The sequence below is a fragment of the Ahaetulla prasina genome, chromosome 4, assembly GCF_028640845.1.
Source record: "Ahaetulla prasina isolate Xishuangbanna chromosome 4, ASM2864084v1, whole genome shotgun sequence".
Taxonomy (NCBI): Eukaryota; Metazoa; Chordata; class Lepidosauria; order Squamata; family Colubridae; genus Ahaetulla; species Ahaetulla prasina.
Genome location: NC_080542.1, coordinates 29,266,880 through 29,284,135, shown reverse-complemented (window position 1 = coordinate 29,284,135; position 17,256 = coordinate 29,266,880). Strand labels below are relative to the sequence as shown.

At 36.9% G+C, this 17,256-nt stretch overlaps 1 protein-coding gene across 1 annotated transcript; it reads left to right on the top strand.

The window, feature by feature from the left end:
* Nucleotides 1-1,530: 1,530 nt before the first annotated feature.
* Nucleotides 1,531-16,639, top strand: LOC131198113 (vomeronasal type-2 receptor 26-like). The gene is made up of 7 exons (XM_058182622.1): nt 1,531-1,736; nt 2,445-2,675; nt 3,435-3,723; nt 5,217-6,059; nt 7,322-7,549; nt 14,307-14,433; nt 15,738-16,639. The coding sequence occupies exons 1-7, from the start codon at nt 1,531-1,533 to the stop codon at nt 16,637-16,639; spliced, it is 2,826 nt and encodes a 941-aa protein (XP_058038605.1).
* Nucleotides 16,640-17,256: the final 617 nt, after the last annotated feature.

Genomic DNA, 17,256 nt, shown 5'->3' with positions numbered 1-17,256 from the left:
CCCTTCTATTTATTCCCCAGCCAAGGAGAGGCCATTCAGCGTCCAAGAGTGCTTTGCTTCCTGAGTCAACTCCTTGTCTTCCGCCGTTCACCTCTCCTAACTGCTCTGTGCATATGTGCATCTGGAAAAGGCCTTAGCTGTTCTTCCTCTTCACTCATATCAGTCTCCAAAGGCAGCTGCCTCTCCGGTTGCTGGGAAATATCAGACGGCCCTGGCTCTATCTCTAGTCCAATGCAGAGCATCCATCAGAGCCTTCCCCAGACTCCAGCACTGGCCCAAGTTCTTCCCCAACCTCCTCGTCGTCTGAGTCTGCCACCTGTTCCGCTGGCATCTAGCGGGCCACAACACCATTTTTTGACCCAGGTGACCAAACCAAGTTGTAGATCAGCATCGTGTCTGCACCTGTACCTCCATGCTCTGCTTGCTGGCCTGGCCTCACACCCCTCTTTCACTGGGACTGCCCCACCCACATGTGGGAAAGCTATGGCCAGTGGTAGCACTGCCAATCTCTTACCCTCCCTTCATCTCTTCCTGAGTGTGAAGGAAGATTGGGATGGCATAAAAAATGTTTGCAAGCCAAGAAGACTTTGTGGCAGTGAAATCCCTTGCTTCAAGTTTCCCACCAGCTTGCAAATGCCTTTCGTACAGTTGCAGTCTCAGCGCGAAGAACATTTGCAAGTTGGGGAGACTTCAGGGCAGAGAAATCTCCTTGCTTGAAACCTCCTATTGGCTTGTAAACACTCTCTGTGCTGGAATGGTGAGAAAGGCATTTTCAAGCTGATGGGAGACTTCAAGCAAGGCAATTTCACTGCCCCAAAATCTCAACATCTGTACAACCTTAGAAAGTTTCAGGTTAACACTTTGGGTTCAAGTTACTCTTGATTCCTGGATACTGACTGGACTAGTCTCTGAAGTTTTGTTGGCAAAATTTAAGAAGAGATTTGCCTTTACCTTCTCCCTAGAAGGAGAAAATGATGAGAGAATGATGGACTCAAGATTACCAATTGGCTTTATGCTTAAGGCAGTACTAGAACTCATAATCTCTAGTCTGATGCCTTAACCATCACATCAAAGTGACTCACAGATTTATTGTCTCTATCACCCTCCACAAAGTATACATTTTAAAAAATTTTCCTTTTCTTTCATAAAAATTACCTCTATTATATTTTTACCACTAGTGGATTTCAAATTGGCATGTCTCTTGATATTAAACTAGTTATAGGCAAAGTACCTTCCTCATGATACAAGACAGACAGCTAAATACAGAATTGTTTTTCTTTCCCTGTAATTATCTTCATGCTTCATGGCACAGCCATTCTGAAGAAATACTGATTGGTTTTACTTCGAATTGGGAACTGGTAGATAATATAAATATCGCCAGTAAATTGATATTTTCAGTTAGAAACAAAGGATAGGTAATGATCCAGGATGCTTTATAAACAGTGTTGGCATTGAATGTGAAATGGTTATGTCAGGGATCTTTCAGAATTGAATAAGGCCAACTATTTCAGCATTTAATATAATTCGAGAATGATATTGATTCTTTTTTTGATTCCTTACGTGGCATGCCACACAGAGAAAATACAATGTACTTTTAGTGATCTTCCTATTGCTCATCACAGATACTTCCAAACTGAAAATGTCATCATTGGTGCCATTACTTCACTTTTTGTTATGGCTACAGATAAGCCTGATTTCAAAGAAAACCCCATTCTTACATCTGCTGAGGAACCTCTGTAAGTAATAAAGCATTTTTTTCCATAAATGTATGCTTATTAAAGTTATTTTTGAGCAACTGATAAATTAGATTCAGTAATGCAACTATTCATTTCTAAAAATACCACTTCTAGGTTGGATGGGTGGCATGCAAGTCTAATAAATAAATAGATATGAGAAATATTTCAATGATTGCACAGCGCTAAGTCCAAATATGTTTATTGATAATATTCTAATTGACAAGATTGTTTGTATTAAATCACATCCTAAAGATAGAGAATGGATTTATACAATAAAGTAGGAGAACATTTGAGTTGCTATTGTAGATACTACTGATATTGTTATTGTCATTGTTCTTCCCTGCTTCAATGCTAGACTACTATTACTAAGAGAGAAGGAATAAAAATATTTTGTTAACTTAAGAGAAAGAGTTGCAGATTGGGTATAGAGGTGGGGATGGGAAATCCGATGTAATTATTTTAAATATAGAAGTGCATTTTTAAACTATTCATTTTTCTATGAACATACCATATGTATGTGCACTAGAAAACAATAGAACACAAATTCACTTTAGATAATTGTTAAAAAAAATGCTGATTTAATGACCCAATTCATTAAATTATGAATCAATGGCTGACTTAAAACAAAAGAATTTATTTATGAACCACATCTTCTTTGCAATGTCTTTTTCAAATGTCTCTTTATAATACACTATATAATTCTTACAGGGTACTCACTAAGCATTACCAGCATGTATTGGCATTTATATTTGCTGTGAAAGACATTAATGAAAACCTCCAGGTTTTACCCAATATCACCTTGGGCTTCAAAATCCATGACAAATATAGTGGTAAATGGACCTATCATACCACCATGGAACTTTTTTCCCCTGTAAACAGATTAATCCCCAATTATAAGTGTGGTATCAAGAACAACCTCATTTCTGTCATTGGGGCTCTGTATCCTGAAATCTCTCTTGATATGTCACATATTTTGGCAATGTACAAAGTTCCACAGGTAGGATATTTTCATGAGTTATGAAACTTCAGGGTCACTTATGTTCTTCAACATTTTTCATTTTATTAAAAAAAAAAAGTACAGACGTTTCTATTGATATTTTCTTTGGAATAATATCTCAGTAGATAAATGAAGTTTCTTATAGACTGAAGTACTTTAAGTGAAAGTTTTAAACTTTATAGTTGAGATAATAACATTTGATCATCAGCTTTTGTGAATCAAACAGGGCCCCTTTTAAGCCTTTCCTCCTAAGCCTAGAACTCGTAACATAGGCTGAATCTTCAAATGACCTAAGCAGCCTCCTGTGACTTTATTTATTTATTTATTGTTCTTCCTGCTTCAATGCTAGACTACTATTACTAAGAGAGAAGGAATAAAAATATTTTGTTAACTTAAGAGAAAGAGTTGCAGATTGGGTATAGAGGTGGGGATGGGAAATCCGATGTAATTATTTTAAATATAGAAGTGCATTTTTAAACTATTCATTTTTCTATGAACATACCATATGTATGTGCACTAGAAAACAATAGAACACAAATTCACTTTAGATAATTGTTAAAAAAATGCTGATTTAATGACCCAATTCATTAAATTATGAATCAATGGCTGACTTAAAACAAAAGAATTTATTTATGAACCACATCATCTTTGCAATGTCTTTTTCAAATGTCTCTTTATAATACACTATATAATTCTTACAGGGTACTCACTAAGCATTACCAGCATGTATTGGCATTTATATTTGCTGTGAAAGACATTAATGAAAACCTCCAGGTTTTACCCAATATCACCTTGGGCTTCAAAATCCATGACAAATATAGTGGTAAATGGACCTATCATACCACCATGGAACTTTTTTCCCCTGTAAACAGATTAATCCCCAATTATAAGTGTGGTATCAAGAACAACCTCATTTCTGTCATTGGGGCTCTGTATCCTGAAATCTCTCTTGATATGTCACATATTTTGGCAATGTACAAAGTTCCACAGGTAGGATATTTTCATGAGTTATGAAACTTCAGGGTCACTTATGTTCTTCAACATTTTTCATTTTATTAAAAAAAAAAAGTACAGACGTTTCTATTGATATTTTCTTTGGAATAATATCTCAGTAGATAAATGAAGTTTCTTATAGACTGAAGTACTTTAAGTGAAAGTTTTAAACTTTATAGTTGAGATAATAACATTTGATCATCAGCTTTTGTGAATCAAACAGGGCCCCTTTTAAGCCTTTCCTCCTAAGCCTAGAACTCGTAACATAGGCTGAATCTTCAAATGACCTAAGCAGCCTCCTGTGACTTTATTTATTTATTTATTTTTTATTTGTCACAACAGTATATATAAGCATAAGTATGTAATAACTATACGGAATTGGATACAATCAAAGGGAACATTAGGACAGTTGGTGCTCTTATGCACGCCCCTCACAGACCTCTTAGGAATGGGGTGAGGTCACTTAAGCAATCTAAAGAGAAGAAGACCAGAGGTTGTTTTTTGTTGTTATTGAAAATGGCAAAAAAAGACAAAGGAAAAAAAGGAAAAAAAGGTGGGGGGATTGCTCTTTCCCTCTCAAGGATTCATGCTGATGTTCTCTAAGTTAGCCATTCTGGGCAGAAATCTTCATTGTTTCTCAATTATAATTTTGATTATAATTTATACTCTAACTCCAATAGTGCTCATTAGAAGGTTCACAAACACTATTGTTTTCTGTTACCCTCTTCTGTGGATCATTTCTGCACCATTCCAAAGCTACACTTGATGCTGTTATCAATCATCATTCTGGGTGGTGTTTTCACTTCTATATAATCATATATTTATTGCATTTTTTATATTGATGAGAACATTTTTTTCATGCAATTATTTAAGAACAACTTATAATAATCACAATTATTATGCACAAGGGCCTGTAAAATGAGGCACAAATATCTATCTATCTATCTATCTATCTATCTATCTATCTATCTATCTATCTATCTATCTATCTATCTATCTATCTATCTATCTATTTATCATCTCTCTCTCTCTCTCCAGGTTTTTAAAATCTTTTTAAAATTCACCTCTTAGCTATTTGTTGATCACAGTCTGATTTCTTTTCTTTCCTTTTCTTTCCTTTTCTTTCCTTTTCTTTCCTTTTCTTTTCTTTCCTTTTCTTTCCTTCCTTCCTTCCTTCCTTCCTTCCTTCCTTCCTTCCTTCCTTCCTTTCTTTCTTTCTTTGGCTGTTCATGCTATTTTCAAGAATTCCCCAACTCCAAAGTTCAAAGTCATATTTCCATTATGGATTCTTCAAAATCCAACTTACACTTCCCTGGAATGTCCCAAACTCTTTAATAGATTAAAAACACCAATTCCTTTTCATAAAATTCGTCTTAGATAAGTTTATAGATGTAGCAGTCTCATTTTTTGAATTTCACAATGTTTGAATTACATTTCTCCCTTTTTGTGTTTCCCATTTTTAACCTCCCCTTGAATTGCTATATTTCTAGTTTGGGTATAGCTCCCTTCCAAAAATGGAGAAGAAAATCCAGATCATTTCTCTTTATGAAATGGTCCCAAATCAGGAACATCAGTATGAAGGGATTCGTCAGCTATTGTTGCATTTCAGATGGACCTGGATCGGGGTTCTGGTTAAAGAAGACGAGTTAGAAGGATTTCAGCAAAACATACTTTCCATATTTTCTAAATCTGGTATTTGTGTTGAATTCTTAGAAAAACTTAAGCCTTTTTTCATCAGCTCTATTATTGATGGAATGAAACAATTATTGGAATTGTATGAGATTATCATGAACAGCAAAGCCAATACAGTGATAGTCTATGAACAAAATGTTTTACTTTTGAGGGTGTTGCTATATTTACCTTATATGGAAGAAGTATTTACAAAGCCTAAAGCTAAAGTGTGGATTCTGGTCTCTGAACTGGATCTTGCTTCCTTCACGTTTCAAAAGGGATGGGATATGGAAGGCCTCCATGGTGCTCTTTCCTTTGCTGCTTTCTCCAATGAAGTTCCAGGATTTCAAACTTTCCTAAAAAATAGGAATCATTTATTCATAAAAGAAGATTTCTTTGTGAGAGAAGTGTGGGAACAAGCATTTGGTTGTGATTATCCCTCTTCATCTGTGATTGAAGATAGTACTTGCACTGGGGAAGAGAGATTGGACAGCCTTCCAGCAACTCTTTTTGAAATGAGCATGACTGGACATAGTTACAGTATATACAATTCAGTCTCTGCTGTTGGATATGCTCTACATGACATGCAGTCAAGTCTACAAAAATATAGAATGCTAAACAAGGGAAGGAAATTGCACCTTCAAAATCAGCAACCATGGCAGGTAAAGTAGTTTATAAAACAATTAAAAGTATTATGTTTAGATCAGTTAATTTAAATGTTTAATTATATGTGGCATGAATATATATTTTACCAAAATTTTATTAATTCATTTTTCCATCTATCTTTTTTCTCTCCATTGGGTTGGAGAATTGGAATATCTAAACATTAAACAGTTAAATAATGCATCTCTCCCTCTCACCTCTCCCTCTCCCTCTCCCTCTCCCCCTCCCTCCCTCCCCCCCTCTCTCTCATTTATCTATTATTCGATCTTTCTTTTATTTATTTATTTGTTAAATTTATTTTCTTCCCATCTCATTGTGAGACTATTCAGGGTGGCTTGCAACAGTAAAATGGAAAAAATGATATGAAATGTAAACATAACAGTAAAGCAATAAAACAAAAATACACAAAGTACAAGAATATGAATTAAAAGATTTCTTAACAAAAAGGAATAATTGCTTTTTGTTTTTACAAATAAGTCTTCATTCATTCATTCATCCGTTCATGTATTTGATAGCCCACCTTTTCTTTGGGAGTTCAAACAGACATGATTAAGAATCTATTTTTGTTTCCATCACAAAATACTAGTGAAATACTGACTGGCTCTTGCATAGATCTTTAAATAAAATGAAGGCAATGGGATTGAGAATCAGTTTGATGAAGAATCAGGTTATGGCATTAGGCTAGATACTGGAAGGCAGTGAGTTCCAATCCTGCTTTAGGCAGAAAGCCTAAATATATTAATGGACTTGAGAACCAGCTAGATATAGTGATTAAGGAAGCAGTCTGGAAACTGGGAGATAGTGAATTCCAGTCTTGCTTTAGGTACAAAACCAATTGGGTGATCTACTCCAGTCATTCTTTCTTTCAGCCTTAGGAAGCAGGCAATGACAAACCTCTTCTGAGACCTAGCCAAGAAAACTCTACAGATCCTGGCAGTTGCCAAGAGTTAACACTGATTTGAAGATGTACATACAGAAATTAAAAGGGTTATTCTATTCACATAAGAAAAATTCACATAACATAAAGCAGTTCCTCCAACATCTCTTTTGTGGTGTCCAGAAACTCACAGAAGGTCTCATAGTCAATTGAATGGACATTCAATAGCTTAGTAGCTGAATTATAATTGTAATTAATAATTCAAGGCAATGATGAAGGCTGTTGGAGGTATTTGGGGTTCACTATACTCAGAATGAAATAATTTCATGTTTTCCATAACTCGTCCTATTATATATACTTATTTGTTTTTTCTTTCATGTCCAGCTCCACTATTATCTGAAAAGAGTCTCATTTAATAACAGTGCTGGAGATGTAATTTCTTTTGATATGAATGGAAAATTGTTAGTTGGATTTGACATTATAAACTGGATAACATTCCCAAACCAATCCCTTCATCGAAGGAAAGTTGGGAAACTTGATCCTTGGGCTCCTCGAGAGAAGATGCTTATGATTAATGATAATGCCATCACTTGGCATAGTAGTACTAACCCGGTAGTCTCAAATTTTTTTCTTCTATGATTTTCCTTTGTCATAAAATGTGCACAACTATAAATATATAAAGATGGCTGACAAAGACTACAGACAAGCTTTAAAAGAATGCATTATTCTTTAAAAGTATGTGTTTTTGTATAAAATAAGGCCTGTCAGATGGTTTGTTTGCCTACCAATTGTTATCAACTCAGTTTAAATTGCATTCAAGATTGACCTGAACTGTGCTAAATATTTGAAAATCTCTCTCTCTCTCTCTCTCACACACACACACACGCAATGTGTGTGTGTGGTTGGGGTGGGGTGCCTGTAATATGGCATGTCTGACAGTGAGTGAATGGTCCAAAGCCACCCAGCTGGCTTTTGTGCCTAAGGCAGGACTAGAATTTATGGTCTGCTGGTTTCTAGGCCAATACCTTAGGAAGTATATTAATATTTGCATGAACAAATCCATCAAGACCTATATTTATAATCTATCATCTATCTATCTATCTATCTATCTATCTATCTATCTATCTATCTATCTATCTATCTATCTATCTATCTATCAGCATCTATCCTATTGAAAGAGGATTTTTAAAGATTTTTTTTCCAGAGTATCCATTCCATGAGAGAAGATTAAGAATAGAATAGAATAGAATAGAATAGAATAGAATACTTTAGTTGGCCAAGTATAGTTAGAACACACAAGGAATTTGTCTCTGGTGCAGAAACTCTCTCTCTCTTTTTTTAATTGAAAATGTTTTAAAAAACAAAAACATTTCCCCCCCTTTTTTCCCCCCCTCCCTACCAGAAAACCCCCTTCCCCCCTCCCCCCCCCCGGCTTCCCAGGTCAATCACAAGGTATTGTTATACATAAACCAAACATAGAGTAAAATTTTCCCTTCTAATCCAATTAACCTCATCCAAATCTTTTCATCTCCCAACCCCCTCCCCATTACATAAAATAATACTTCCTAATTATTCAAAGGCAATCTGATATTTCTTAATCTGATATCTGTTTTGTAGATAATCAATCGATTTTTTCCATTCAATTAAATATCTTTCCTGCGTATTGTCTTTTAAAAAAGCTGAGATTTTAGCCATCTCAGCCAAATTAATGACTTTCAATATCCATTCTTCTATTGTAGGTACCTCTTCTTTCTTCCAGTATTGTCTAATCAACAGTCTTGCTGCCGTTATTAAATTTAGAATCAATTTAGTCTCAATCCCTGTACAATCCGTTATAATTCCCAAAAGGAAAAATTGTGGCAGGAACTTTATCTTCTTCTTCAGTACATTTTGAATAATCCACCAAATTCTTATCCAAAAGGCCTTAATTTTCTTGCAAGTCCACCAAATATGAAAATATGTAGCGTCATCACAACCACACCTCCAACATTTCGCTTGGATATCAGGATACATACATGATAATTTTTTGGGATCTAAGTGCCATCTATAAAACATCTTATAAAAATTTTCCCTTAAATTCTGTGCTTGTGTAAACTTAACATTTCTAACCCAGATTTTCTCCCATGTTTCCAACATTATTGGTTCCTGAATATTCTGTGCCCATTTTATCATACAGTCCTTTACCAAATCCTTTTCCAAATCTATTTCAAGCAACACATTATACAATCTCTTTATATGCTCCTGGGTCTGATTTCTAATTTGCTTTATTAAATTTTCCTCCCTTTGCATTATACCAATTTTTTGATCTTCTTTCCATCTAGCACTTATTTGCCCATATTGAAACCAAGTATAATTCCTCCCTTCTTCATTTAATACCTGTAATGATTTTAATTGCAATCTACCTCCTTCAGCATACAAAAGTTCTTTATAAGTAATCATTTCCTGTTTCTGTTCTATATTTATATTCTCTATTGCATGTCTGGGGCTCGCCCATATAGGAATCTTGTAATCTAATTTATAAGAATATTTTTTCCAGACCCGCAAAAGAGCACTTCTCAACACATGATTCTTAAAAGCCCTATCCACTTTTTTTTCATAAAATAAATACGCATGCCATCCATATAACAAGTCATAACCTTCTATGTTCAAAATTCTTTCCTCCGTTAAATTAAACCAGTCACTTATTACTGAAAGGGCTACTGCTTCATAATATAGTTTAAAATTAGGCATTTTTAAGCCACCTCTTTCCCGTGAGTCTTGTATTATTTTCATTTAACCCTCGCCTTTTTACCCTGCCATATAAATTTATTAATCCCAATCTGCCAATCCTCCAAATTTTTATCTTTCTTAATTATTGGTATCATCTGGAACAGAAACAAAAATCTAGGTAACAAATTCATTTTAATAGCCACAATCCTCCCCAATAGCGACAACTGCAATTTTTTCCAGACACTCATATCATTCTGAACTTTTTGCCATAACAAGTCATAATTATCCTTATAAAGTTTCTTGTTCGATGAGCTAATATAAACCCCTAAGTATTTAACCTTTTTTACCACCTCAAATCCTGTTATTTCCTCTAGTTTTTGTTTCTGTTGTATAGACATATTTTTGATTGTCACTTTTGTTTTATTCTGATTTATTTTAAATCCTGATACCTTTCCATATTTATCAATTGCTTCCAACAATGATCTACTTGAATTTATAGGATCTGGTGCAGAAACTCTCAATCTACATGTAAAGCAATGGAGTAATAATAATCATTATAATGGTGACAATAAGAGGGAGTAGTAAAGAAGATAAGGATAATAATAACATTACAGCCATATAACATTTTATTTTATTAATTTATTTGTCATAAATAATAACAGGTAAAGATAACAAGATAACAGGTAAAAGTATAAACATAATTTGGATACCTGAAAAGAGTAAGTAAAAAAGGAATATTAAGACAGGGATGATAGGCAAGCAGGTTGCATTTATGCACACCTCTTACAGATCTCTTAGGAATGGGGTGAGGTCAACAGTAGATAGTTTAAGCTTAAAGTTTTGTGGGTTTGGGGAAGAAACTACAGAGTCAGGTAGTGCATTCCAGGTATTGACCATTCTGTTGCTGAAGTCATATTTTCTGCAATCGAGTTTGAAGTGGTTTACCTTGAGTTTCTTTCTATTATTTGCTCGTGTATTGTTATTTATTTTATTTATTTATTTATTTATTTAATTTATATACCGCCCTTCTTCCGAAGGACTCAGGGCAGTTTACAGCCAAATAAAACAGAATTACAAAAATTAAAAAACATATTAAAAATCCAAATTCAAATTAAGGCCGAAACAAATAAAACAGTGATAAAACCATAATAAAACCCACATTTAAAATAAGTTAGGCCTGCCCTGCACGATAAAACAAGAAGGTCTTCAGGTCACATCGAAAGGTCTGGAGGTCGGGGAGTTAATGTATCACTGGAGGCAGCTCATTCCAGAGGGCAGGAGCCCGCACAGAAAAGGCCCTCCCCCTGGGCGTCGCCAATCGACATTGTTTGATTGACAGTACCCTGAGGAGGCCCTCTCTATGGGAGTGTACAGGTCGCTGGGAGCTATTGGTGGCAGCAGGCGGTCCCGTAAATAACCCAGTCCTATGCCATGGAGTGCTTTAAAGATGGTAACCAACACCTTGAATTGCACCCAGAAGACCAATGGAAGCCAGTGCAGCTTGCACAGGAGAAGTGTTACATGGGAGCTTCAAGTCACTTCCTCTATTACCCGCGCAGCTGCATTCTGGACCAGTTGGAGCCTCCGGGTGCTCTTCAAGGGGAGCCCCATGTAGAGAGCATTACAGTAGTTCAGGTGGGAAGTGATGAGGGCATGAGTGACCGTGCATAGGGAATCCCGGTCTAGGAAGGGATACAACTGGTGTATCAGGCAAACCTGATGAAAAGCTCCCCTGGTGATAGCCGTTATATGATCTTCTAAAGACAGCCATACATCCAGGAGGACACCTAAGTTGCGAACCCTCTCCAAAGGAGCCAATGACTTGCCCCCAACAGTCAGCGATGGTATCAGCTGACTGTACCGGGATGCCAGCATCCAAAGCCACTCAGTCTTGGAAGGGTTGAGTCAAAGCCTGTTCTTCCCCATCCAGACCTGCACAGCCTCCAGACACCGGGACATCACTTCAACGGCATCGTTGGGGTGGGTCGGGGTGGAAATGTACAGCTGAGTATCATCAGCATACAGATGACATTGCACCCCGAAACCACGGATGATCTCACCCAGTGGCTTCATATAGATGTTGAACAGAAACGGCGACAGAACCGACCCCTGTGGCACCCCGCATATGAGGCGCCTCATGGCCGATCTCTGCCTTCCTGCCAACACTGTCTGCGACCGGTCAGAAAGATAGGAAGAGAACCACCGATAAATGGTGCCCCCCACTCCTAAACTCTCCAGCCGTCGCAGCAAGATACCATGGTCAATGGTATCGAAAGCCACTGAGAGATTTAATAGGACTAGGGCAGAGGAAAAGCCCCTGTCCCGAGCCCTCCAGAGATCATCTACCAACGTGACCAATGCCATCTCCGTGCTGTACCCAGGCCAGAAACCGGACTGGGATGGGTCAAGATAGACAGTTTCATCCAGATACTGGGGGAGCTGATGCGCCACCACACTCTCGACAACCTTCACCACAAAATGAAGGTTGGAGACAGGATGATAATTCGCTAAAACAGCTGGATCCAGGGAGGGCTTCTTGAGGAGGGGCCTCACCACTGCCTCTTTCAAGGCAGTGGGGAAGACACCCTCCGTTAAAGAAGCATTGACAATTCCCTGAAGCCAGCCTCGTGTAACCTCCTGTGTGGCCAGTACCAACCAGGAGGGACATGGGTCCAATAAACATGTGGTCGCATTCAGCCTCCTCAGTATCCTCTCCATGTCCTCAGGAGCCACAGTATCAAACTCTTCCCAGTGACATAGTTTTAAGTTGTCTAAACCCAAAATTTGGAGTCTGGTGGCATATTTTATCACAAGCAGAGGAGTGGAGGACTCTTCTTGTGAGATATCTCTGGACTCTCTTGATTGTATTTCGATATGCAGTGTGGGTTATAGACAGATGAGCTGTATTCAAGAATTGGTCTAGTAAATGTTTTGTATGCTCTAGTTAGTAGTACAATATTACCAGAGAAGAAGCTACGCAAGATTAGGTTAATGCTCTTAGTGCCTTTTTGGCAATGTTGTTGCAGTAGGCTCTGGCACTTAGATCTTTAGAAGTGAGTACTCCAAGATCCTTGACAGAGTGAGGGTCATCTATAAGTTCATGTCCATCTAATTTGTATTTTATGTTTTGATTTTTTTTGCCACTGTGCAAGACAGAGCATTTGTTGGTTGAGATTGGAAGTTGCCACTTGTTAGACCAATCTGACACATAGTCAGGGCCTTTTTGAAGGGTAGTTGCATTGTTTGTAGTGTTGAATAGTTTAATATCATCAGCAAAGAGAACACAGTTGCTTTTAATACGATCACAAAGGTCATTTATGTAAAGTATGAAGAGTGTTGGATCTAAAACACTGCATTGGGGAACACCACTATTAACAGGTACAGGGTTTGATAGAGTAAATGTAAATACATGGATAAATGTACATAGCCATTAGACAGTACTGTGAGAATTAGATGTTCAGCAGAGCGATAGCACTAGGGAAGTGTGCCTAGTTGTTTTGGCATGCAATGTCCTATAGCAGTGTCTTTTGGGGAAGAGTTAAAACATTTTCAGGTCTGTAAATATTTTCTCAGTCCTCCTTCTGACCCATGCAATATATAGATCTTTTATGGAAGGCTGGCTGGTTGCAATTGTTCTTTTTGCCATCCTAACAATCCATTGGAATCTGTACCTATCCTATATAGTTGCTGTACCAAACCAGACAGTTATAGAAATACAAATGACAGACTGAATAATTCCTCTGTAAAACTGTATCAACATCTCACGGGGCAGTCTGAACTTCCTGAGTTGATGCAGGAAGAACATTCTTTGTTGTGTTTTCTTAATGATGGTTCTAATGTTAGGTGTCAAATCCTCAAAGATTATAGAACTCTGAAACTTGAAGGGTTCTATTACTGAAACTGTGCTGTCAAATAACAGGTGGTAGAATAAAAGGGCTTCTGCTAAAATCCACTATGCTGTCTATAGTTTTAGGCATGTTCAGCTCAAATTGTTCTGGCTGTACTATAGGGCCAGTTGTTCAACCTCCCGTCTATCTGCAGACGCATCATGATCTTGAATGAGACCAATGTCTGTTGCATCATCTTCAAACTTCAGTATTTTAGCTACAGTTGCAGTCATTGGTATATAGAAAGAAGATCAATGGAGAGAGCACAGAGCCCAGAGGAGTTTTTGTGTTAATTGCCTGAGTTTTAGATGTATTAGACATATTTTTCCCTAGCTTCATCTGTCACTTCCTATCTGTCAGAAAGCTAATAATTCACCTACAAGTATGGACAGACATGGTTAGTTGACTCCATTTAGAGTGAAGAATTTGTAGATGGTCTTCCAAAGAGAGCAATATCAAGCAAGACAACCATTTCAATTCATAAAGCATATTTAAGGGATACTTTATATGAACATTGAAGTTCATATAAACAAAATAGTCCTAAAGTCCTAATGTGCAGTCCTAAGATGCTAAGGAAATACATGTTGTATGGAAACTCAATATGAACTCAATGTAAATGTCATAAGTATGTCCATATCATGTGCCAATTTATATCCAGATCGGCAATTCAGAAATTTCTGTAGACTTAACAGTTTCTAAAAATCCAAACTTGTGCTCTGAATGCATTCAAATATTTTCCCTGAAAGGTAAAACTTTTTTCATTTATGAATTAGACTATACCCGCATCTGTTTGTTCTGATAGCTGCGATCCTGGTTATTTCAAGCAAAAGCAAGAGGAGAAACCACCTTGCTGTTATGACTGTATCATATGTCCTGAAGGGAAACTGTCAGGCAAGACTGGTAAGAGCTATCACTCAAAAAGCATTACTTTACTTCTGTACAGTGGTAATAACCATGCACATACACTAAGTTGATGGCAGAAAAAGAGTACAAGAATTATTCAAACTTAATATTTTAATTCAACTCATCTTTATCTAAAACAGGGGTAGTCAACCTTTTTATACCTACTGCCCACTTTTGTATCTGTTAGTAGTAAAATTTTCTAACCGCCCACCGGTTCCACAGTAATGCGCTGTGTATCGTCATCTGTGCATGCCTCTCGTGCATCGTGGATTGGGTTTGGGGGGGGCACCAGCTACCAGCTCTGCTTGTCCACTACAGCTGGGTAATGTTGTGGGGGGGAGATGCGCAGGCTATTCTGGGATGAGGCTCTTTTGTTTGCAGTCACACTATAGCGCCATTTAGTTTCACTTACATAACGTGAACTAAACTTATGCACGAGCGATACAAATAGTATATTTTCAGAAATTTAAATTGTTACGGGGAAATTTATGAAAACCTAATGAAAATGTTTTTAAATAATGCTATGATTTTTTTTTTTTTAAAGTCAGTTAAATTTAAAAAAAGGAAAGTGCTTCAGTATCGGACAAAACCCCTACCTCCCACCATGAAAGCTGGAACGCCCACTAGTGGGTGGTAGGGACCAGGTTGACTACCACTGATCTAAAACATTTAATATATTTCATCGGAGAATTTTGTTGTAGCAATATAGCAATATCAATTATGTATAATGCAACTATTACAATTTATAATCTAAGATACATTTGTTCAGATTTCACAGATGAAATTCCAAGTTAGCTGAACTAGAGAAATCTTATTTTCAGTATATTATTTTAAAAATTAATTTAGAATAATTAGTAATAAAACAGTGCATTTTGTATTCTTTTCTTTATAATATGTACATGTTCAGTAAAGACCTGTAAATTACACTTTTCTTCATGTTGTTTTGGCCATGAGTGCAACTTTCTAGTGATTTAGAGATCTGATATTTTTATTTAAATATTCTAAAGCCTGGATGAAATAAAAAGAAAGAAAGGTTTAGATTGCTTGACATTTTTTTCATTATCAAAGTATTAGAATTTTTAATATGATGCCGTAAATAATGCATTCATTGATTGTATGCAATCAAGGAAGGGTCAGCTTTAGTGATCACATAGCTAAGTCTTCTTCAGAATGAGCAGTAATAAACTGGATTTAAAACTATAATATCATTATAAACACAATAATCATGATAATGTTGTAATACTGGGGATTGAAATATCTGTGAAAAAACAATAAGAGAATGAGACTTTCCATTTTTTTAGATGCTGAATACTGTTCAGGGTGCCCAGAAGATCAATATGTAAGCAAAGACAAAACTTCATGTATTCCTAAGACAGTAACTTCCTTGACTTATGAAGAACCTTTGGGCCTTGCTCTAACTATTGTGGCCATCTCCTTTTTTTTATTCACAGCTGTGATTTTTGGAACTTTTTTGAAACATCACCACACCCCCATCGTCAAAGCAAACAACCGAGACCTCACCTACACTCTATTAATTTCTCTCCAGCTCTGCTTCCTTTGTGCATTGCAGTTCCTTTTTAGACCTGGGGCTATAATATGCCTCTTTCGACAAATCACTTTTGGGCTCATCTTCTCAGTGGCTGTATCATGTGTCTTGGCAAAAACCATCATTGTGGTTTTAGCTTTCCTCGCCACCAAGCCAGGATCCAGGATGAAAAAATGGGTAGGGAAACAATTGGCAACCTCCATTGTACTTTCCTGCTCTCTTGTCCAAGCAGCCATTGGTATATTGTGGCTGGCAAAGGCTCCCCCCTTCCCAGAAGCTGATATGATTTCGGTCACTGAAGAAATTATACTAGAATGCAATGAAGGCTCAGTGTGCATGTTTTATTCCATCCTGGGCTATATGGGTTTCCTGGCAGTGGCCAGTTTTATAGTGGCTTTTTTGGCCAGAAAACTTCCCAGCACTTTCAATGAAGCCAAACTAATCACTTTCAGCATGTTGGTCTTTTGCAGTGTGTGGTTAGCTTTCATTCCAGCCTATTTGAGCACAAAAGGAAAATATGTGGTAGCTGTGGAGATTTTTTCTATCTTAGCCTCTAGTGCTGGGTTACTCAGTTGCATATTTTTCCCAAAATGCTACATAATTCTCTTGAAACCTGAGTTAAACCACAGAGAACTACTCACACAGAGAAAACATTAAGAAACCATGTGTTTCGTTTAAGTTACTAATATTCTTTAAGCTGTGTCCTATTAGCATGCTAGCAATTATTAAATGAAGATATGATTATTTAAAAAAAATTTCTAGAAATGTTTACTGATACTAGGGTCATGGCATTAAATGGTGTCAATTATCCATGAGAATATAATGAAAAATAGGGTTTTTAATCCCACGGTATCATACATATTAGTTGAGTATAAATTTTGAGGATAGATTTATTTGAGTATACATTGCATTGTTACTCTGTGCAGCCTTTCTCTGTGCATCAGGTCTTGCTTTTCCAATGAGCTCCAGGAGATGAAGTGGCAGAAGAGACTCTTGGAGTATTGTTGGATGAGGAAAGGAGTGAATCTCACGAAACACACGTTAAAGTCCGCATTCACGGATACATCACAGTAATAAGAGTGCTAAAACATCACACTATTTCTCTGTGTTTATTATGCCATCTGATAAACAACTGATGGCCTTGTTTAGATTGGCCCCTTCTTTGTTGTGGAGGGCCAGCCCACAAGATCTGATTTCTTCAGGGCTACAGGGAAAAGTATACATTTTACAATTGCTTAGATGGAACTTGGACAGGTCCAGATAAGTGACCTGGG

Coding starts and splice junctions, on each gene's coding strand:
- LOC131198113 (XM_058182622.1), top strand. CDS start 1,531: ATGATATTGATTCTTTTTTTGATTCCTTACGTGGCATGCCACACAGAG. Junction 1,737..2,444: donor ACATCTGCTGAGGAACCTCT/GTAAGTAATAAA, acceptor TAATTCTTACAG/GGTACTCACTAAGCATTACC. Junction 7,550..14,306: donor GGCATAGTAGTACTAACCCG/GTAGTCTCAAAT, acceptor TTTATGAATTAG/ACTATACCCGCATCTGTTTG.